This window comes from Thunnus albacares, chromosome 1 (assembly GCF_914725855.1).
Source record: "Thunnus albacares chromosome 1, fThuAlb1.1, whole genome shotgun sequence".
Classification (NCBI taxonomy): Eukaryota; Metazoa; Chordata; class Actinopteri; order Scombriformes; family Scombridae; genus Thunnus; species Thunnus albacares.
In genome coordinates, this window is record NC_058106.1 from 32926146 (window position 1) to 32949789 (window position 23644).

A 23644-nucleotide genomic window follows, 5' to 3' on the forward strand; every position below is an offset into this window, starting at 1 on the left:
CAAGGTGTGTAGGGAGGAGTATGGCACTAAAAATGGTCCAACCATGTTGGCAGCGATGCAAAATCAAGTGGAGAGCTACAACAAGAAGTGCAAGGACAGCTGTGCCCTAATGGGAACATCCTCCCGGGGAGCTCCTCTTGTTGCTGTGTGTTCTCCCTTGATGAAGAAAGAGCACCAACTGAAGCAAAGTGGGGAGCTGTGTTTCATAGATTCCTCAGGCAATATGGACAGGGAGAACTGCAGAGTGTTTCTCCTGCTGACCCACAGCTGCACTGGTGGCCTCCTGCTAGGCATTCTTCTCTGCCAGTTGGGGGATGAGCAGACCATTCTTGAAGGGCTGGAGCTATTACAACAAATATTTGGAGAGAAGGATTTTGCTGGCAGGGGACAGGCAGGACCACAGATCATTATCATAGGTGAATGTAGGGCAGAGAGGGGAGCTCTGGGGCAGGCATTTCCTGATGCCACACTTTTCCTGTGGAGCAAGGAGAGTGGTGTGGACCACTGAAACAGACCAACTCTATTCACAATGGTCAAAGAAATGCTGTACTGCAAAGATGTAGCCAGGGTGGACAAGCTTTACAGCAAGGCAAGAGAACATCCCCTTGCAGTCAGGTTAGTGCTCACTGCAGAATTGTTTTATGTTTAGCCGCAGGACAGAAATTTCCATAATCACATCACATTACATTTGTTAATCCAATGTTATGCAGTCATGAAGCTATTTTGTTTGGGTACTTTAAGGTTGTTGTTTTTTTTCACTATGTTATTACATTTTTGATGTATGCACATTTCTTATGTTTCTTTTTTTGATCAATTGCAGGTATGAAAAATACCTAAAGTACATTGAACAGCTGTACAACAATAGAGAGTGTTGGGCACTCAGATATAGAAGCAGTCTTCTCACCACAGGAAGCAACACCAACAATTTTGTGGAAGCAGCAAAGTGTGTCCTCAAGGACAAGATGCTGCAAAGGAGGCCTTGAATCCTCCTCACTCTTCGAACTCCTTACATCAAGGCTGGAGATCTACTACAAGACACACATTGTTGATGTTGCCCTTGGATGCTGGGAATCATTCCAGAGATCCAAATTCCCTCCCCAAGATGGCAACATTGCAGCTACGCAAATTCAGCAGGTGAAATTCAATGGATCTTAACAGGTGTCATTAGATGACATCCTACAGGTTTGTCACAGAGGAATCTATATGCATGCACGTGACTTTAAAGCAAATATATTGCCCCTTGTATTACTTATATTTTGTATAGATTGCAGAGAAGTTCATGGTGAAGGGATCCACACAAACCTATGTTGTGGACATGGAGTTGGAGTCGTGTTCGTGCCCTGCAGGACAAACTCGGGCGCCATGCAAACACCAGGCAGCAGTAGCTCAAGTCTACAGCTGTTTATCCAACACTTTTCCTCCAGCAAGTCCACAGATGACAGCAGAACTGCTCGAACTAACATCGGGAGGTAAAGCCAATATTTTCACAATAACTGATATAGTAACACTCCCAACATTTCCAGTTTAAATTGCACAATAAGGGATAGATGCTTAATTTTACTTCAAGTGGCCAATTAGGCCACCAAGCCACTGAATTTGGTGGCCAGAGCAAGTCATTTCATTGTTTATTTGGGCCACCAATGCTGTGTTTTTAGTGGCCACACAGTAGAATTTAGTAGTCAAGGGCCACTGGGCCATGATTAATGTTGATCCCCCTTATGTTTTATATAAACAATCTCTTCGGACTTCTCACAACCCCTGAGACTTACTCAGCCAGCATGTCAATCATTTAAGGGTACGTAATAAACAATAGTAACATCAATAATGGCAAAAAATGTATAAAAGTGATGAAATATATTTATATCAGATTCTATCTTATTCAAACAGCACTACATTTTACACCCATGACCCCTTGTCCTAATTTCCATACATTTTGTAATAACTGAATTGTACGCAGTGGTGGACAAAGTACTGCAGCAAAAATACTGATACTGTAGAACAAGCAATTCTAAATCTAACTAACCCTAACTTTAAAGGGATAGTTCGGATTTTTTGAAGTGGGACTGTATGAGGTAGTAATCCATAGTCAGTCTATTGCCTACAGTAGATAGGTGTCAGCATGCTCCCAGTTTGGAGAAGCAGACAGGAGTACCAGCACTGTTATGGACAGGGCCAGCAGCAAAATGTATTTTAGCCACCTAAATAAAGGCCCACTTAAAACAAATCAATATTAGTTTAAGTGTACACTATATTTAGAATATTTTCACCGCTTTACCTTGCCATCAGACAGCACTTTCTTTTGGCACTGCATTTTCTCAACTGTAGAACTTCCATATTCCTATGCATGCCGTGCGCTGTATTATGCCACAGATCAGCTATTTGGATCAGAAAGTGCCACTGAGGCATAATACATAATAATATATTCATTGTGGGTTTTGTTTTGTTTTTTTAAATTTCGTAAACTGTAAGAGAAATGTTGAATGCTCACTGTAATAAACCTGCCAACTGTTTCGTTAACCACTCAATCTTTTCATATTTACTCCTCAGAGCCCAGATAAACAAAGTAGCATGATAGCCTAAATGGAATACAAGTGCTACAGTAGGGAGCTGTTTCTTATATCCCAGTTTCTTTTAAGTGTATAATAGTTATATATTTACATGGTGACAACAATTTAAGCTTTGTGTTGGTACATATTGTCACATGTATTTACACATTCATTTTATGATCCTTACAACACAAGCACACTTTTTTAGTACAATGTAACAACTATGTCATTAAGAGTCACTTTCTTTGACAGTTCTCCTCTTTCAGTGTACTTATTCAATAAAATGTCAATTTTTAGTTGGTAATACTATGGAACATATTGTACACATTTGTCTATATTGCATGGGAAAGGAAACCATCCATTTTGTTGAAAGGATATGGTAAAGACTTTGTAATACCATGGGATTTCAATTTACTCACTCTGTAAGTTATAATGTCTTACCTAATAACATTGCAAAACATAGATGGTGGAGGTTTGTGTTATTGCATGGAAAAGGGAATAACCAGTTACAAAGAGAGCCTGGTAAAACCATGGAAACAAACAAGACTTCCTTTTACACTTAAGTTTCAGCTTGCTTACTGAGTAAACTGTCAAAACTACAAACAGTCATGTGTGCTTTATTATTCATGTACAAATGAAGGAAACATACGTTTGTCTCCAAACTTATTTGGTCTACTGCTTGTAAATTATCATGTTTTACTTGGTAACGTTATAGGACAAATATGGTACAAGTTCCTGTTAACTGCATGGATAAGGGAATAATTATTACAAAAGATATGGTAAGAACATGGTAATACCATGGTATTACATATAAAGGATAGTATAAGGGAAGCCTTGTTTGTTTTCAGCTTACTGAGGAAATTGTAAAAAAAAAAAAAAAAAAAAAAAAAAAAAAAAATCTGCAAGAATGTACCCAGTATTTAAGAAAATGTACTATGACACTAGAAGAACACTGTTCCTGTGGAGGTTGTTGCTGGGTAAGTATAAAGGAAATCTAATAAACCCTTTATAAATGGATATAGCCACAAACAATAACTATATAAGAAAAAGTAATCTATTGGAAATTAGATTTCTAGAAAGTTAATTTCTAGATAGGACATAATTAAACTTGGGCTGTTGCCAACATAAACCTTGGATAACTACTAATTTATGATGGGAGGATGTGTTTCTAAGATTTGGTTGCCTACTTTCCTATAAAGTATGCAATTATATTATTATTACCAGCCTAAGACTGTAACAACAACACAGTACGTAGTTGGGTTGATGGGTAATAATGGAGTTTTTTCTTATGGTATTTCAGTTATAGTTTCTGTATTTACCTACTTATTACCAGTGGTAATTAGCCAACAATATGCTATAATTTATCATATATTTACCCAGACAAGCAGAAAGAATTAAATAATTAATTAATTTGAATTGATTTTTAAAATTAATGTTTCTGCAAATTTTAACACTGCAACTATTCTTCATAATACGAAGTATTTTTGTCTATAACGAGTCCTAAAGCTCCTCTTAATACAAGTAAAAAAATCTATAAATGACAGGAGAATATCTATTGTTCTGTTCTCAAGGTTGTTAGTGTTAGTTGCATTCAGATGCAGTTATTCTGTTTACTTGGCATTCATTTAAAGTCGAATTTTCAAACCCAACTGGGGTTTTTCGTTAGAAGAAAACGTCTTGAAAAATCAATGTGAGACTAAATGACTCATTAAAGCTGATGGTCTTTGTAGTGAAGCAGGCTAATTATTGTAATTTATTGACCTTGATAGATACACAGTATTATGTATAAACTGCACAACAGAAGAATACTGATTCTAACTGCTTTACTTCTTTAATAAGATGGAGGAGAAGTAACAATTTATTCTTATCCTTTGTTCCTTGATTGTCTGTTAAAGTACTGTTACATATGATGTTGTGTTTTTCATCTGATAAGTACATAAAGGAATGAGCTGTCTGACATCAACCATGACAATTTTTTACACAAAAGATATCAAAACTATTGCCAAAATTTTCCATCACTTGAACTCATGAAACCAAAGATTGACATTTTTGGAACAATTGTGCAAAGATTAAATTCACCATGTTGACTTTTTGTAGTGTATGATACACTATCACTGGCTTTCTTATAGTATGTGAACACAGCTGAATAGTTAGAGTATGTCTAAAAATCCCAAATCATGATCATCAATCTGAGGCAAACAAAGTAAGTAAATAAGTAACACCAAAGTTCAACTGCTGTAGAAAGTCAGAAACATGGATCAGCCAAACTTTAAAATTTATAGAGAGCTTATGTGAACAGGCAGTGCGTATAATTATCATAATAGAAAATTTACAGATGTGGTGATGTTTCACTTGTTTCAAGTTGAAATCAGAACAGATTAACGAATGGCTCAAAGTTGTATGAATGAGGTTTGCCAGCAGGACAATGATCCTGAACATACAGTACACTGAGAAGCTGTGTCAAGCCTAGTCGAGGTTCAACGGGAAAACAATGTGTTTTTTGCATGGCCTTTCCTCTTTATTCACCTGACCTCAAAATATGCACTGAATGTCTTTGATCTACAAGTAACTGTAAATATTCAACAAACTAAAAATACCCAAATTTTTGGCCCACATGTGATGAAAACTATAGCTTTTGTGAAATACCATTTGTAATGGTGTTCTGAGAAAAAAAAACAACAATAACAATGAAAATACCCAAAAACTACAAAAAACAAAACTTGTTAAAATAAAATAATTTTTTTTAAAAAACCTGGTGGATGATCAGGTTATACAAAGTGAATGTTAGCTCTAGCTAATACTGCAGTAACCCTGTTTTGCATCATAAAGGTGGATTGCAGTTACGATGCAGAGCAGATGATCCTGTTTCAATGATGATTTTAATGATATCTGTCTTGTAAGAGCAGGATTTCAGTTGGATCAAAGCCAGAGCTCAGCGCAGCCTCCTGATTGTGAGAGTCAATTTCTCTTATGCAGGAGATGTAACAATTAAAACATTTCAGATCCAATGAGAGCTCTTGACTTGCTCTGCTATCATGTCCCCCGCTTGAGAATGAAGTTGAAAATGAAATGCCATTTCTCCTTGCTCATTTCAGTCATTTTCTCTGTCTTCACACCGTGTATGGCATATTGAAGCTAAATTGTGTGCTTAGGATGATGCAACACACTGAAGTGTGATGCTGCTTTAGGAAATGTTTGTTTGCTGTCTTACCAGGGGTTAGAGGAGAAGATCAATATCGATTTCCATCTCTGTGCATTCAAAAGAGATTTGTTTGTTTTGCTTAGCTTACCTGGAAGCAGGGGGAAACAGCTGGCAATAACTCAAAAAGACAAAAAGAAATACACACCTTTCAACAGCTCCAAAATCTTAATTGCAAGTTGTATCTTTTTAGGTAGCTGCTAGCCAACAATACACCCAATATTGTTGTTTAGAGTTCAGAAAGGTTAAAGCCAGAAACTTCACAAGAAAGACAGGACTTCTAAAATGCTACGCACACCTGCTTGTACTGTAACTGCTCGTAAACCACAATGCCTCATTTTCTCTTTCCAGGCTTTTTACATATACACATACAATGTGTAAATAAAACAGCTTTGGGTTTGTTCAAAAGCACCTTTGATGGTGCTAGACTAGCTGTTTCCTCCTGCTTCTGGTCTTTGAGCAAAGCTAAGCTAAACATGTCTTGGAGCTACTTGTAGCGGTTGCACAGAGATGATATTGATATTGAACTTCTCATCTAGTTCCTGGAAAAAAAACAAATATATTCATAATACAGTATTTATTTGTTTTTTATATGACGTGTTCAGTTATGGTCATTATATGACATGTATGTATGTATATAATATATACACACAGAAACTTATGTTGCTTAATATATGATGTAGCCTATTTTCTGATTGTTTCTTCTGCATTGAAATGCCACAGTTCTAAAAACAATCTATGATACCAAAACCATGGGCACCAGACTGTGTGGTAAAGGATCTTCTTGAGAGGCCTGAATTTCACTGCCAAAATGGGGAGGCCTGCATTATACATTTAATGGGTGCCAGATTTAAGAGCCAAGTCAAGATGAAACAGAATTTAACAGAATTATTCTCTTTAATAATCCCATGATGACCTACTCCTAACGCTGTGTAGTTTATAGAAAGTTCTTGAGTGAAGACATGGTATATTTTTATGTCCTGTATCACTAAGATATTTTATAGTCACATATTTTGTGGCTAAAGGCCTAGAGAGGAAAGTGAACTTAGTGGTAGCATTTAAAAATTATAGCATGACACATGTCAAGGTCTCTCCTAGTACCTTTCAGCCATTCACTGCTTCCTTTGCCTACTGAGAATAATTGCACATTTAGAGGCTAATAATTTGCCTGAGGCTGTGAATCAGCAAATGGAGAAGGTGGAATTTTAAATTACTTAAAAGACATTTTAAACCAGCAATACCTGGAGAGGAGATACTGATTTAATTGTATAGTAGAATGAAGCATTTAACCCTTTCAGGAATTAATTCAATCATAAGGTTTGTTGCGCCAAACCTTGTCCCAGGTTTGTTTCCTTGGCTATATGTGCCCCCTGAGTAAATAATATCATAGGTGTTATGATATATAAATATAGTCTGAAGTTCTGAAGGCAAAATATGTGTTTTATGATGACTCTGATGAAGGTCCCAAGCTGAAATACATAAATCTCACAGTAAAGTTGGTCTTTATACAGCACGTTTTGCTTGAGTTTTACTACGAAATTCTGAGGGTGCATACTGTTCTGCTTCTATGGTTGTATAGATATTACACATAATAATTAGTCATACAGTGTGATTACAGCCCTACAGCACACTTATGTTTGACCTACAGAAATAATGTATCAAAGTGCTGAATGTAGGTGTAAAAGTGCAGAAATACTGATAAAATGAAATTCTAGAATTATGTGTAACATTGTTTGGTTATACATGTGAACATTTCATCATTATTTTAGTAAGAACATGCACTTCAGCGCTGAATGGAAGCATAAGTCAAATGAGTACAATATAAACTCTACATTCATGTTTTAGGCACAGAAAACCACATCACATTGAAATGTGATGTCATTTAAATAGCTGAAAATGATTTTTCTTGACCTGAACTCTTGTTTGCAAGAGAGATTTTTCTGAGGTGCTGTGTGCATCTCCACCTCATTCTGCAATTTTGAATTCATGATTTAATATATCACAAAAAAGATGTAAAAAAATATATAATCATGTAGAATTATAGGAAAGACTCAAAGGAATCCCTATATTTTATGTGGTTAAAATGGCTTTTGAATGTTTGTCCAATGTAGTGGACACCAGCTGGACATGAACATGTTATTTTAGTGAGTGAATATAAAAATGTCTCCTCTTCATCATGTAATACATAAAATATCTTCTGTCTAGTGTCTATGAAGTATCTCGATTTTAAACATTACTAAGAGGCTCATTTGTTTGATTCACAGGCTGGAACTGTGAAGATACTCTATGCAAAACAACAAATTAAAGGATGTCCACACTCTCTAGCTCTCTTGTTCTATTTTGATTGTTTTGATTATTTTGAGTTAGTGTGTGATAGAAAGGAAAGTATAGAGAAGAAATAAGAGGAATGATGATCGTAAGAGTGTTTATGGCATTACTGTACTCTACAGATTCCCAATTTCCAAATATAATCAAACCCCTGTGTAAGAGTACATTGTCTTTATGCAGCAAAATGCATTTTTTATTCTACTGTGTTTCTAAAACTTTTTTTTTATTATTATTACACTTGTAGAAAGATGTGATTATGTCTGAATGATATAAAAAGCTGTCGGATGTGCAACACATCTAGTTAATTTTATTCAGGATTTACAGTGTGTTCCTTCAGGCGATTCTTTTGAACTTCATCCTCTTGCAGCCTTGTCTCGACTTGGGGAGCGTGGTGGGAGTGAATCTCACAGAGCGCCATATCTCTAATGATGCATACGTGGCCCAAGGCCAGCAGTTATGCATTGCTTTAAGAAACTGTCACTTACATAAAATGCAAAAGTTGACTTATTCCTGTCCTGAGATGTAAAGTTATTAATCTTTTAACTCACTAACTCACAACATTTAGTTGATATGTTAATAGAATTGTAAGGGCCATACCAGCTTATTCTTAGACTTTGTGCACTGATGATTTTCACTGGTTGGCATTTTGCCAGTATCCTGAAATGACCCACAATGAGCAATTCATTTAGTTTTAGGAGTGGGAATATAACCAAGCATAGCTCCAACCATTACATTCAGGTATGCCGAGAATTGGGTCACAGCACTAACTACATCAACTAATCATCTCTAATAGATAATCTAGCAGCCATCTTCAGTTCAAGGACCATCAACATGCTGAGTGACACTAGAGAGGATGAATACTGGGTCACCCTGAGGGAAATCATTTGTATCCCAGGCAAAATGGTTCCCCTTTACATTACGAATCACTTGTAATTACCTGTTTGCATACACATTGATGCACATTTTATTTTTGTATGAAATGATAGTGTAATTATCCAGTTCATCTTTAAATGAAAGATGCTCACCTGTGGATGTCTTGTCTTCTTTAAATTAGTGGACTTCCCTGCTTGGAGTGTCAGTTTCCTTCAAGTATTCTTAAAATTAAAGCACTCACAATTAAGACTTTTTGGAAATAAATCACTCAGGTGTTGCAACAGGTTCCTCCTCCTCTCCTTCTGTAAGGAATAGAGATCCTTGCACCTCCCCCTTTGCAACCTAGACAGTTTCCCTGCACATGCACAGTGTACACACTGATGCATAGACAGAGGGTGGAGATTTGAGATGAGAGGTCAGTACCTCCTCTCAGGTGTGGGCGGGGTGTTCTCTCACTTAAAGAGTAATAGATTAGCAGACTTTCACACCATTTTTAGCATCATGACATCATGCAGATGGAGAACTTTGCTAGTGCAAAACATTAAGATCCCAGCCCATTAAGTCACTTTACATCTAAATATTAAAGACAGTTTTGAAAGCACTTGTATTTACAATGTATTTACATTTGCATATGTTTACTGCACTGGTTCCTTTCCATATGTTTGGATGTGCAGTACAATTATCAATGTGTTTACAGCTGCAGTCGAATGCATCCTCCAGTCTTGACTTATGTAACTGCTAAGATGTTTTGTGTTATGGAGAAATATATTCCTTGAGTTGCAAATCAAATAACCGTATTCGGATAATTCCCTTTGCAAGTTGCAGAGACCGACGACTGAGCTTCTCATTGTTTAATTGGCCAGGCTCGGGTTGTCCTGCACAAAGCCGTAGAGAGCACAGCGGGTGTCTGCGTCTCAGGAGTAAGAGCTAAGTTTAGTAAATCCTCTAAGTGTGTTTCTCAATGACAGCACATGTTGGGCAGTCTGCAGAGAAACTCACGAATGCATCACCTCACATGCAAACACACTGCAGACACACACGTACTGCACATATTTACTGAGACAAACACGATGTACTGCCATGCACGTGCACACATGCATAGCTTGGCAATACATGCAAATGAGGACTATGAACCCTAATTGCATTCTGAAGTATAAGATGTTTGAATGTTAGTGGTTTATAATAGCCATATATATATATATATGGAAGGCATAAGAATGCTTAAAAACTATGAACAAAAATCAACTAATATCAACTTTAAATGTTTGGTTTTTTTTATGACTGTTTGCACAGTTGCTCACAAATGTGTTTTATTTTGCAAATGAGGACTTATCTCTGTTGGGATTTATTTTTAACTTCCAGAAACACAAGAGGTCAGAGCAGGATGGAGAGTCAAGATAGAAACTCTGCACTCTGACCTTCTGGAGATTACTTTTGATTGTACAGGACTCTGTAGGTCTCTATTTAAAACAGTCTTCACAAGTATTTTGTAAAATTATATTATTATATCTTCAGTTGCTTTTCACAGAGAAAATCAAACCAGAACAGGATAAAGCATACATAATAAATGAAAACAATAAACACACAGTAGGTGAATAAAATAAAACTATTCTCTGAAGACAAACTGTGCTAGCGTCTTTGACTACAAAGTCACCTTAAGATTTAAGCCTGGATCTAGAGACAGCTTGAAGCGCACAGTGCCAAAAGATAAGTACATTTAAGAAAAAGTACAAATTTCTCTATCACTAGGAATAATGTCATGAACTTAAAAATATCATATACTACCTGGGTGGAGTGCTGAGATACAGATCAAACACTCAAAATGTCATCTGGAGAATTTCTTTATTTTTGAAATCTTTATCCAATTTTTCCAAAGTATATAACATTCAGAGATCATGAGGGTGTGTATCTTGACCAGCTCATAATGAATTGTTTGAAGTTCATTTGGCTTAACAGGTGCAAATACAGAGCAGTAACATCCACACATAAGACAGACAAGTGGAGTTCTCACCGCACATGATATTGACATACTGTAGATAGCAGGTACTCAATTATCACAGCATTATCACTGTCAAGAACCTCTCCACCATTTTTATCATCTCTGAGCTTAACAAATTTGGAACAAAATGGAGATGTAAAAGGTAAATTCTTGAAAATCAGCTTTAAATTAAAGTTTTTGAAAAATATCTACTTCATATTTTCCTTTATCCAGTCTCGAAAGTTGGCTATTTTTGTCTGAACTGTGTAAGTCTGTTGGTGGCAGTTTGTTTCCTCATAGATGAAACTCTCTAAACCAAGCAACTGCCAGCTTGCACTAGAGGCTCCCTGAGTCTCCTCGTGACTGGACAAGTTGCCACTTGTGGATGAAAACACAGGCGGTGTGATTGCGATGCCTGGGATAACTCTGGGACAAGGGCTTTGAGGACTGGATGGTTTGCTAATGACACACAATGTATTGTGACTGAGCACTGTGGAATGTGCTCCTCCTTTAGCAAATGCCCTTTCACATTGAGCAATATCACCCAACTCAACAAGTTTCGTCTGGCTTAAGGGAGTGTAGCGGCTTGAACTCTTGTGATCATTTGGGGACATCCACTCCACAGTAAAAGCCTCCTGAGCCATCACCTCTCCTCCTTGTATTTCGGGTAGACATACTGGTAACACACGCTCACTGATCTTGGCTTTGTCCATAAGCTTGAGCACAGCCACATCAGAGTCTGGTGAAGAGAAAAAATCTGGATGCACCAAGATGTCTGAAACCTGTTGTGACAGAAAAGACAGAAAATTGGAAGTCAGAATACCTGAGAAAGCTTGATTCCTAAAGAAGTTTTTAGAATATCAATCTAGACCAGCTAATATACTTCAAGATGCACAAATATTTCAAATCCAAGTCAAATATATTCATATCCCAGTAAAGCTTTAAGTGTACATCTAAATGCCTTAGGATTTCACCCTCTACCATTTACAAACAAAAACTTATCCTGAGGATTATGTTTGTTTAATGAAGAGTCTTTGCTTAATACTCCATTATTTCATCTGCTGTTTGGTAAGTCTTGAAATCATGGGAAAGTTTTGTGCACAGTATGACCTTAAAATAAAAAGGTGTACAGAAATACACGTAATGGAAGATGTAAAACCATCAAAAGACAACTAGAAGCATGGTTTTGGTAATTTGCAGTCTAAAACATGTATGCTTTGAGGTTACACATTTGGTTGAAAAGATTTTCCAGATCAAATATAACTGATGTTTTACCCCAATGGAAATGACTATTACCTTTCTTTTCATCCAGATTTGGGCAATTTTCAACTGCAGAAGACATTTAGATACCAAACCTTGGAATCCATGCTTACTGTGAAAGGACATGACCATATCTAGGCTATGTGCAGTATTTTGTTGTGGTTTGACCACCAAGTCACCACAGGGGAAAAGATCTCAATACGTTTTCAACAGATTCATCAAATAAGGTCAGAAATTTAAAACAAATGATGCATTTTCACACACTAGTTGGGACTTTCTGACAAGTAGAATGTATTGTACCTTGAGGTAGCGCAGGCTTTTTATCCGATTCTTGGATGTCTGGTACTGTGTGCCTACAACAACCTTCACATGGGCCGGGTGAAGCGGCTGCTGTTTGTCCTTCTCAACCACACAGTGAGCCGCCACCAGGACGCCTCGCTGGCTGAGCAGAGCCCCACTGCAGGCCAGGTACCAGAATGTGGACTCTTCTGAGGGCCCCTGCTGGTCCCACACGGTCATTACAGGGGGCCTGTGGCTGCTGGTGGTGTGATCAGGAGGGGAGCGGATATAGATGGCTGCGTGCCATGGCCACTGAGTGTCTGTGAGGTTGTGTGTGCTGAAAGTGTCAAATTTGCCACACACTGTGGGGAGATGACAGTCAGAGAAGAGAAAGAGAGTGTCAAAGTCATCTGACAACAAATTTACCAGAAAAAAGGCACACTGTGTTGGTTAGTCTTTCAGTTATAGAAAAGCTTAATTTCTCAACAGGGACATTACAAAACATTTGAGGTAGAACAATCCTATCTCTAGCCCTTCTCCTTCACAGTGACTCAGGTTTCACTTCTCTCACAAGTGAACTGCTGCTGCTCTCACCTGGTGAACAGGAGACATGGCGCCCACTCCACCTGCCAGTCTTCAGACAGGTGCGTCGGGAACTTCCGGAGTGGTGGTAGAAAGGTGAGGCACACTTGTACTCGATGCTCGTGTGGACTGGGTGAAAGCCACGAGGAAACTCTAAGGGAGCCTCATTTTTTTTGGACTGTCTATCCAAAGTTAGTGGAATAAAGCCAGCAGACAACAAGTCATGCATGTTATACGTGGATGAGAGGCGAAGTCTTTGATCTGGACTCCCTCTGGGGAAAAGAGAATAGGTATTGGCTAAATAGCTCCTCATGTACACATGTGTGAATAACTTAATGTGGCAAACTGTCACTACATTAAATGATCATGGCTGTCATCAGCGAAGGAAGAAAACTCTATAAGCTACTTTCTAATAAGTAGACCATTTTTTTGGTCAAACTACTATTTCCAAGGTCAAGAATGGACTTTCAAGCTCTTCTTAAAGGGGACCTATTATGCTCATTTCCAGCTCTCTATTTTTTTTTTTTTTGGACACCACTAGAGTAGATTTGAATGATTCACAGTTCAAAGAACTCCTTATTTATCTTATACTGCAGCCCCTCAGTTCAACCTCTGTCTCTTAACAGGCAGTTTAAAGTCTCTTTAAGGCCTCCCTCCCATTGAACCCTCTCTTTTCTGATTCGCCATATTTCTGGAAGCCTGCCAGGAGGTAGCCATATCAGAGCTGTGTTAAGTTACCGCTTATGCAAACCCAACATTTCCTGCTTTACTGCTTTAAATTAGATTTAAAAAAAAAAAGACTAAATAATGAGAGACTCTTACTGTGAAGAAGTTACAGGGAATAAAACATGTTCTTCACTGAATTATCAGAGCTTCATTAGCAGCACTAAAAAACTGTCAAAACAACAATATGTGGACATATTTGGAGATAATTATATTAACAATGGAAAAATAGCATAATATCAGTGGAGTGGAGCAGTGAACTTGCGTGCTGTGCATGGAGCATATGTCCACATAAATAAATCCGTTATGAGCTGACGTTGACTCGGGCTGAAAGTAGAAAAAAATGTTGGAAACCAAGCATTCGGAGCAGTCTGAAGCCAGTGCTTTTTGCTCACAGGGGTTACTTCTACATATATTTACCTCATTATTTGACCTGTTGACGAAGTATGAACATCTGACATTGTAACATTACATAAATGACTGAAAATAAGGAAAAGCATAATAGGTCCCCTTTAAAGGTACATCCCCTGATTTTATTTCAGTATCCAATAAATTTGTATCAAAATGGAAAGGAAATTTGAGGATTCGGTGGAATTTGGTGACCCTATTACAAAAATCAGAGAATGTAACTTTAACAATGGTGGGTATATTTGTAAAAACAAACAAACAAAAAATTTAAAAACAATATAATCTATTATAATGAAATAAAGGCTCTATCAATATGTCATCTGCTCAGTTTCTGAGACACAAATTGCTGCTGCAGTCACCTGTATGATGACATGATTTTTTTTTTTTTTTTGGACTACATACAGGTGGGTGACTTATCTTATCCACAGGCTCAACCTCAAATCCTGCAAATCCTGCAGTCTCTGTTCTTTAAAGCCACCATGTGTAAATTTCCAACATTTCTGATTCTGGCGCCCCACAGTGGCAGTATGAACAAAGACACTGGGTCAGACAATGCACACTGCTGCTCCTCCTCCAACGAATCCAACTTTGGAAACTAACTTGAATGACAACATATAGACTGGACCCAGTTTCACAGGGATTTCGTTTCTGAGAATCTAAAGATGCCTAAAGAACATAAAAAAATCCCACACATGGTGGCTTTAAGTTGACTAAAACCATATAAATACACACAGTACAGTGTCGCAGTGGATACCTTGATATAAGGTGTGGCTTTACAACACTTTGTCGCACAAGTTCAGACACTTTGGGCTCTCGACAGGCTAAAAGGGCAAATGAAACAGGTGAATATTAGTCCAAGAGAGTATGTTTCTGAAACCCCATTGCTGAAACAGTTCTGTTGCAGTAAAATGAATAATTGTGCGCAGAAGGTTGAGTTACTTAGAATTAACAAGCACAATTCTATGAATAAAATATCAGGGACAAACATATTCATTATAAAGAATAATTCAAAACCATTACTGATCCATCCTTTCAAACAAATAGCCTTGTTTACTATACACTCATCAGAACCATCTGAGAAGTTGGCCTTGGAAACTGTTTGGAAAAGAGCAGGCACTTTCAAAAAATACTTGGCAGTTGATAGGATGACCCATCTGTCTATCATCGTCTATCACCATCTTACCTTGTGAGGCTGCTGGAGTTGCAAGATCACAAGATCATGCGAGAATCCTGAGAGGATTGGTCTGAACCACCAGCAATTCAGACATAACTTAAAGCCTGATGTTGTGATCTTGCGAATCCAGTTGCCTCGCAAGGTAATAATCATAGTGCTCTAATTGCAAAATTGTTGCTTTTTACATGTCAGGATATGTGAATGTTCAGGTAATTGGAGTATCACATAAACAAATAATGAGACTTACTGTATGTTGGAAACATTTTGTGTCATCCTCACATTGTAATGAAGTGAAAAAATAGCTTACTTTATGTGTATGACAGTGTGTTCCCAACCCTAATGTGTTTTTGAGAACAAATACCTCTCACACACTTGGGTGGCCTGTGACTCCAGGATCCATTAGTGAGGCAGGTACTCTTGTGGTTTCCACTCAGAATGTAAGAGTTTTTACAGGAAAACTCAATCGTTTGTGCGCCTCCAGCTGTGTCAGGAGCAGGTCTGTAGTAGCCATTGAGCAATTTGGGTGGAGGGGAACACCGGACCGTGTTTGTTTGTGCTGTATGAGTATGTGTTTGAGAGAGAAGAGAAAACTCATCCAATAAGTGCATTATGTGGCTTTTATGCTGTATAAACACCGAAAATGAGGACCAGAAGCAACCTGTTGAAAAAGTACCTTTTACACATGTGGGAGGTGTGCCACTCCATGTACCATTAGGCATACAGGTCGTCTGCTGGGAGCCGATCAGTATGAAAGGTGGATGGCAATGGTAGTTATATACAAGCTCCTCCTTCAGGCCAGATACAGGTAGCAAATATCCATTCACTGGTTTCTCTGGGGATGCACACGTTGGATTCTTGACGACTGAAACTGTGGAGAAATTTTGAGGATGTGATAAATGAAGGACAAATGTTCACAATGTGTTACATGTGTTATAATTTTACAATTCACTGAACTCACATAGATAAAACAAAATTGATGGCGTTAAACCCCCCTCCCATTCTGCAGTTGTTTTTGACATCAGGTTATTGTTCAAAAACACTGCATGTATTTTCACCCTAAAAGGAATAACATTAGTTGAATGACCTCTTGTTGCATAATTATGGCAATCCCTGATGATATTCAAACAGTTATGGGATAAATAAGGAGGAACTACATTATTTACAGCTTTCTAAGTCAGACCTAACTTAATTTGAATAATTATTTTTTCCACAGTAAAATAATAAATTGAGATTCTGACAATTTCCCAAGAAGGGAGGCAATTTGGGTTTAACTATAGTAAGCTTATTTTTAGTCATATTAAGGTAATTTTTTTAATGAGTTGTGGGAAACTGCACCAAAATCAAAAATCCATTAAATTGCAGCCCTAGCAACAGCATTTAGAAGATTTAGATTTCCTGGACAATGATTTAGTATTTTGACAAATTTGGCTTAACATTTTGTCATATCCTCCCACGTGTGAAAGCTGGTTATCCAAAACTCATCTAAATTAATTAAATGTACCTTAAATTAAAAAATCTGGAGATTTTCTCACTTGAGCTCCAAAAACAGATGATATCTGTTTTCCCTCCCAGTTTGCAATACCCTTAGATGCTCAACATATTTTGTACTGAAGTTGAATGCATTATAGCCTGCATAAATAAAGATTACACAAGCAGACTGCTTTTAATCATGTTGTCAAAAGAACAATGGCCCTAGGACACTGTCCTGTGGGACCCCGCAAGTTACAGCTTTTTGACTGGAGTGTCCCAATAAATCCTCCAGAATATCCTCTATAAAAGATTGTACTATACTATTTCGTCGCACTGCATTTAGGCAGTCACCTTTTTCTGTGAAAGCCACAACTCAGTGGAATGCCCTACCTGATGATATGAAGAACTGTAGTTCTATCAATGCATTCAAGACCAGATTGAAACATGTACTAAAGACCAATCTGAGTTCAGTCATTTCATTATTTCTAATTGACATTGTGGGTGTATGTGATGTGCTGTGTGTAGCTTTGTATTTTGTATGGTGTGTTCTGTGTGGGGTTTTTTGTTTGTTTGTTTGTTTTTTTGTTTGTTTGTTTGTTTGTTTGTTTGTTTTTTTTTTGGGGGGGGGGTTGTTTTGTTGCTTTTTATTGTTTGTTGTTGTGCTGTTGTGTGTTTTTTGTTGGGGACTACAGATGCAAATTAGCTCCAAGCTAACTCTGGTGCAATGCATCTTTAATGTTTCAAACTGCACACTGTCCCATTCAATAAATAAATAAATCAAATCAAAATTAACCTAAGCAAGAAGGAATTGGAGCCCTTGAATTGCTGCCTCTCCAAAAACCACTACCTTTTTAGTTTGGTCTTTATTTTATATTACCATAGATGTTTTTCTTTTTTATAAGTGAGTTTTTCCTAATATCAATCATATGCTACAACAACTGAATTCTCAGATATTTGAGTTGTGAATCTTACTGTAATCCTTTAAGACATATTGCTGAGATGGCCCTTACACCCATTTTGGCTGTTTAGGTTAGCTAGCAAGAGTCCTTGAGGGAAAAGACTGGATAAATGTGATGCAAGTTAGATGCATGATTTGCTTCAAAGAGGGCAAATGGAGTGAGATGAGTATAATAAATCTGTTCCGCTGAATGTCCGTCTCAGAACGCTGCCCTGTGTAAGGCAGCTGCACACACACAGCAGAACCAAGAGTGCCCAAGATATGGTGCCTGCAAACAAAGACATAGGCTGCAGACTGCACAAAGGATGGCAGAGTATCATGTATTCATGATATATGTATCTAAAGTAGATACTTATTGAATATCATGGATGAGAATATCACATTGATACTTTGTTATTCTTTTTCTATGGGTACCACAAAGAAAACCACCTTAAACAATGAATTAGCTAATGCTTACACATGGTGTGGACTAAATAACAGAACCACTGTACATTACAATGCAATATAATACAATAATACTGCAAAAAATGGACTCTAGTAAAGCAAAAATCCACCATAACATTTATAATGAAGTCATTATTTTGAGGCCAGTGTATCAGATTGCATTATACTGTTTAGTGCTTCTATTATCATAGCTACCCTGTGCACATGCCGTAAGCTTCCAATGTGTAAGTAACATTCACATTGCTAACATGTTCTACAAGTTATACCTGCCTGAACTCTCCTGAAAAGTAAGAACAAAGCCATCAAAGTTGTTGTAGCCATCTGAGGAGAACAGGATGTGTAATATGTTCCTGGAGCTTTTTATTGGAGGAGGTGGTTGATCCCCACAAAACCGTCCAATCACAGGGGAGCTCAGTTCGTCGCCGTCACGCACTTCGATGTAGTCATAACGACAGTTATGGTCAGACTCTAGACTGATCTGTGAAAACCTGCAGTATAACAAAAAAAAAAGCAAAAAAAAAAAAACGTATGTTACTTTAACCTTTTTTTCCCAAAGCCAAAACAAAGGACTTAACACTGGTCTTCTTGGTGAAGAATTGTGTAAACAATAAGTCCAATTATGTGGGCTCATGCAGGGCTGTCTATCCATTGTGCTTTGGTGTCAACATCAGTTGACAGTCTGACACTGATTTGATTCCATGAAGAGCCAACTGCAGATGGAAAAGTACAGTAGTGCTCAGCACACAAAAACAAAACATTAGACAGTAAGTTTACTGAGGCAGTTGACGAATGCAGTGATTAAAACATTTTACAGGTCTGCTTACATCAGTCTATGTTCGAGATTCGAGGGAGATTTTAATCATTAAACGGATCCAGTGCAGTTTGTTATCTGTGTTTTGATTGACGGAAATCAAATCGTATCCAATGGACACGTTTTTATTGATCTCAGACATACTGTTACACCATGTGAGTTCACCTTGAAAGAACACATTCAACCAGAGAAGGGAACTAAGCAGTGAAAGCACCAACAACTTAATTATTTACAGCATCTGTTCAAACTATGGCGATCCATGCCCTGACTTTAGCCTAATATCAATCCTACCACTACTACTCTCAACTCCAGCCCTTTCATTAATCCAAACAAACTATAAAATCCTACTAATTTTCACCTTAGATGCAGCAGTTAAAAACACATTATCACTTAGAGCGAGTTGATCATCAACACTTGACTTTACAAATAAAGAGTGAACTTTTTTTCTGTTTGAGATATTTCTTTCCTTTCAATAAAAACTGATTTTGTGTGAAAGTGTTGAAAAAAAGAGACCCACCTTAGCTCGACACTGCTGCCCCTCTGTGCTTGCACTCTCCATTCACATCGAGCATTTGTTGGGTAACTCTCCAGGACTATGTGACCTTGAGCTCGCTGAATGACACCTCCACAGGCTACTCATAAGAAAATTGTAATTACTTTCACATTGTACATAATGCTTGTATTCACGCTGGCATGTGTCCTCTTTAGGAGACTAAATAAGCAAAACAAACAGGGAAAATCCCACCAATAGAATTCACAAACATTTTTGTACGCTTTGTCCCTTTAGCAAACAGTGGAATTATACAGCCTGTTTAATTTGAATGCAGGGTCAGTTGGTCCTATGCACGCACTAAGCAGGTTGTGTAGGACAACATGAATTGCACAAAGGCCTCATTCCTTCCTGTGTGTGTCAAACTGACAGAACATGGCATCCAAGTGGCGATTTCCCCTCGGGAAATGAAAAAAATAAAGAATGGAAAAATACCGTGACGATGAATAACAGGAGCGGCAAGCAGGAAAACCTGTTTGTTTCCCTCTATTTGTAGAATAATACAGCTAGGACTATACATGTACACATTTGATTTCCACTGATTATGTATGGTTTTGCTGTAGGAAAATGCTTCTTTTCATGCTCTTGATAGAAAAAACAGGTATCGTCATCATCAATATTTCATTATTTTTAGAGAACATGAATTTCAGCTATATACTTGCAGTTCATCATGGCTGTAACAACTGAGCTGGCTGAAATTCAAAAACAAAGCATTGTCGCCACCAAGTGTCCTTACAGTATGTTACAACTAGAGTGTTGGACCACAGTACTGATTATGATTATGGCCCCAAGGACCCTTTTTCCATCAATAATTTGGGTATTTCCTCACTACGATACAAACAAAATATTTTTATTTGATGAATTATGTTTCCTTAACTTCTGGTTACTCGAATTACAGGCTATATGCATAATTAAAAAGTATGTACTTGCTATGAATGGTTACAAATGCTGCAAATATAAACATATTTGTTTAAAGTTCTATACAGTAAGTAATTTTAGTTGTCAAATATTGTCAGTCTATGCATCAAAAGACCTGTCAATCATTCTGAAATGGATCAATTATTTTTCAGTGATAGTATTTAAAAGCACATAAGCCTTTAAACTTAAAAACTTCTAAAATGGTGATAACTGTATATAGTTAACTGGCTAGTAAATATCTATAAAAATAAATTTTATGAGCAATAAAAGAAATATCAGTATGTAATAATTTATTTGTTTCTGGGTAGTAAGAGTTATTTCCTAATTGTTTATGCCTAAAAAGTATAGAAAATGTCTATTATTCCCTTCAAACTTTGCTTTTGTGACCTGGACAATGATATTTTGAAACTGACCTACTTCCAGTGGGAAAATGAGTGAAGAATTTGCACATTTCCATTCACATAAAGTCAGAAAAAACAACATATGAATCAAAATCAACATGTATTTATACTAAAGTTATACAAGTGACCACAAAAGATTTAGAAGTCAGTAGTTCATCTGTTTTCCCACTGGAAATAGGTTAATTCCAAAATATCACTGTCCTGGTCACAGGACAATAATAGCCATTTTCTATTTGTATTAGGCATAAGCAATTAGGAAATAACACAGGAACAAACAACAAATAAAAAGTTGTTACATGGTGTATTAAGCCAAAGAGTTGAGTAAACAGGTTTGCATTTTTGGGCATGATGGGGTGAAGCATGTATGACGTGTGTGAGGCCTCAGAGCAACATTTTGCTTGATGTTCCAAGAATTATACAGCTGACATATTTTACACATATGGCAAACAACTTCATAAGAAAGTATTTTGGATATTTATGTACAGTTATATAATCCATATTTTATGAGGGCAGTCATAATACCATATCCATCATATGACTATTTATTATTACTAACTCAGGTTACATCGTGATTCAGAAAATTCAGCTCATTCTGTGGCAAGAAAGTGCCTTTATTAATCAGAAGCACATTGTAAGTAACTCACTTTTACAGTCTCCTCCACTCCAGCCTTGGCGGCAGTCTGTACAATACTTTCCCTTGACAAAGAAATCATCATTGGCTCTCCATGTTCCATTGTGGCAGGTTTTACAGTTCTCAAAGAGACTGCAACCTGGGAAGGACAAAAGCAGAAAAAAAGATGAAAAAGTAGCCTAAAAGTAATAATTTGCAACATTTTCAAATTAATTTTCTACTCTTGGTTGCCGACCAATAACACCATAATCATTCGTTTAAACTCAAAGGTTTAACATTTGTTAATTTGAACACCCGGTGTGTCGTAGGCGTGTTCCAGCGAATACAATCTGTTGTGTGAGACAGCAGCAACTTTTTGTAAGTAATTAAAAGAGGACTGTTTAGATAGCATGAGAAGTAATGGCAGAACTGGTATTAAGATAAAATAAGCACCTTACATATTACTGCAGATTTAAGGATATCTGTACGTGACAATGAGAGTGGACTGTACCTGGGTGAATGATACAGGGGTCACACTCATCCAGGGCATTTCGACAGCAGGGAACAGTGTAGCCCACCTTCAACCCTTGTGAGGGACACCGACACTGGATCAGGTGGTACTCACAACATGGACGACACATGACACTCCACTCAGAGCTTGGGCAGTTGTCCCCTTTTTGAGCTGTGAAACAAAAGCAAAGGACACTGGCAGCAATCTTAATGTCCATGTTATGAAACCTCTGACTCCTTACACTTGTGTTTTTTGGCTCTAAGAAGTTAAAAGAATACAGCTATGGAGTTACACTAAGTTGTTGCACTAACTGCTACAACATATTTCTGTTTCTACATGTGGTTATAGACATGTAATGAACAGAGTAGAGGTGCAAATCTGTCCTTTTTTAAGTTCCTCTTATCTGAAAAGGCAGATTGGAGTTTCCATGTAAAAAAAAAACCATGCAGCTGCAGAGTTGTGCAATTTATCTTGGCAGATGATTTTATGGCAGATGATGTCAAGCTCAAGCTGGACTGTATGCTGTGTGTGACCCAAATCTCACATCTTGAACTGACATTGTATACCCACCTTGTGAACTCTGACCTACAATAACATACAATTTTGAGCAGCTTGGGATGCAAAAACAGGTTCAAATTTGTTCCACAACCCAATTGAACATGCCAGCTTTGTTTTCTGAACCCTAACTTGAACGGTTTATAGAGTGTTAATGGACCTATCTTCAGTATTGTGTTTATTGTGCACTCAAACACATCAAAGATAACATTAGTGTGTTGTTTGCACAGAGCAGTGCAAAGAGGACTCCTCATTATACGTTTCATTTCATCCATTGAAAGTTATTGATTTCTTTGCTAAATTAACATTGTAAAATTCTGACAGATGTTAAACTTTAACTGATAAGTCCAGTTTATGTTGAGTATTGCCACAGAAGGAGCTATATATAGAATATATGAGGGGTATTTTTATTGCATGGAGGCACTTGGCATGTGAGTCTGTAGCATGAATTGAGACAAGTCTTAGCAGCAGAAGTGAGTCATCGTTATGAAATAACTCCATTGTTAGTCAGTAAGTCTATGTCTAAGTATATGTCTTGTTAAAAGTGGACAACACTTTCAGGGAGAACTCACAAAGTGACATAAAGATCATCTACAAAGTTTTATACGGTAAGAATGATATCAATATCAAATTAAAACTGCAAACAAAAAACTTTTTACTTACCATGTGGCCAAGCTGTTACACAGAAACAGAAAATGAGGAGGAAATAGTAGTGTTTGAAGTCCAGAAAGTTGGGCATTGGTATTTTTCTTATGAAGAAAGTGAACATGTTTTGCTGCCAAGCTCACAGTGATAAACTTCCAAGTATGTTCCAAGAAAGTAGGACTAGCTCAGTATTACCTAGAGATCTTCCTTGTCTGCTTAAGATGTGACGTAGCCATGGACGATGACTTTCCCCATCTTAGCATAACATATAGAGATCTTTAACTCTTTCCCTCCATAATGTTTTCATTCGTAAAATCCTGAATTTCCTTTGCAAAAGTCTGCAGACAGCTCTTGTTGCTCTGCTCTTGCTGCTAGAATGAGTGCAGAGCTCTGCAATAGTAACGAGGGAAAAATACTTACT

At 37.4% G+C, this 23644-nt stretch overlaps 1 protein-coding gene and 1 long non-coding RNA gene across 2 annotated transcripts; one reads left to right on the plus strand and one right to left on the minus strand.

Moving 5' to 3' along the window:
• LOC122988679 lies at nucleotides 1–1717 on the plus strand. The gene is made up of 3 exons (XR_006404852.1): nucleotides 1–615; nucleotides 821–1134; nucleotides 1265–1717. It is a non-coding gene; the product is annotated as an uncharacterized LOC122988679 (long non-coding RNA).
• Nucleotides 1718–10771: 9054 nt separating this feature from the next.
• LOC122985107 (inactive serine protease PAMR1-like) lies at nucleotides 10772–23644 on the minus strand. Its single transcript, XM_044355508.1, has 11 exons — nucleotides 23242–23644; nucleotides 22024–22194; nucleotides 21547–21672; nucleotides 19551–19665; nucleotides 18493–18710; nucleotides 16024–16218; nucleotides 15712–15906; nucleotides 14931–14997; nucleotides 13058–13317; nucleotides 12485–12825; nucleotides 10772–11706 (listed from the first exon to the last, which is right to left on the minus strand). The coding sequence occupies exons 1-11, from the start codon at nucleotides 23345–23347 to the stop codon at nucleotides 11134–11136; spliced, it is 2367 nt and encodes a 788-aa protein (XP_044211443.1). The 5' UTR covers nucleotides 23348–23644; the 3' UTR covers nucleotides 10772–11133.

Excerpts from the sequence above, each read along its gene's own strand:
- LOC122985107 (XM_044355508.1), bottom strand. The coding sequence starts at position 23,347 with ATGTTCACTTTCTTCATAAGAAAAATACCAATGCCCAACTTTCTGGAC. Across the intron at positions 19,666-21,546 it reads GAGTGGAGGAGACTGTAAAA|CCTGTGGAGGTGTCATTCAG; the intron begins GTGAGTTACTTA and ends TCTTATGAGTAG. Across the intron at positions 12,826-13,057 it reads CCATGTCTCCTGTTCACCAG|TGTGTGGCAAATTTGACACT; the intron begins GTGAGAGCAGCA and ends ATCTCCCCACAG.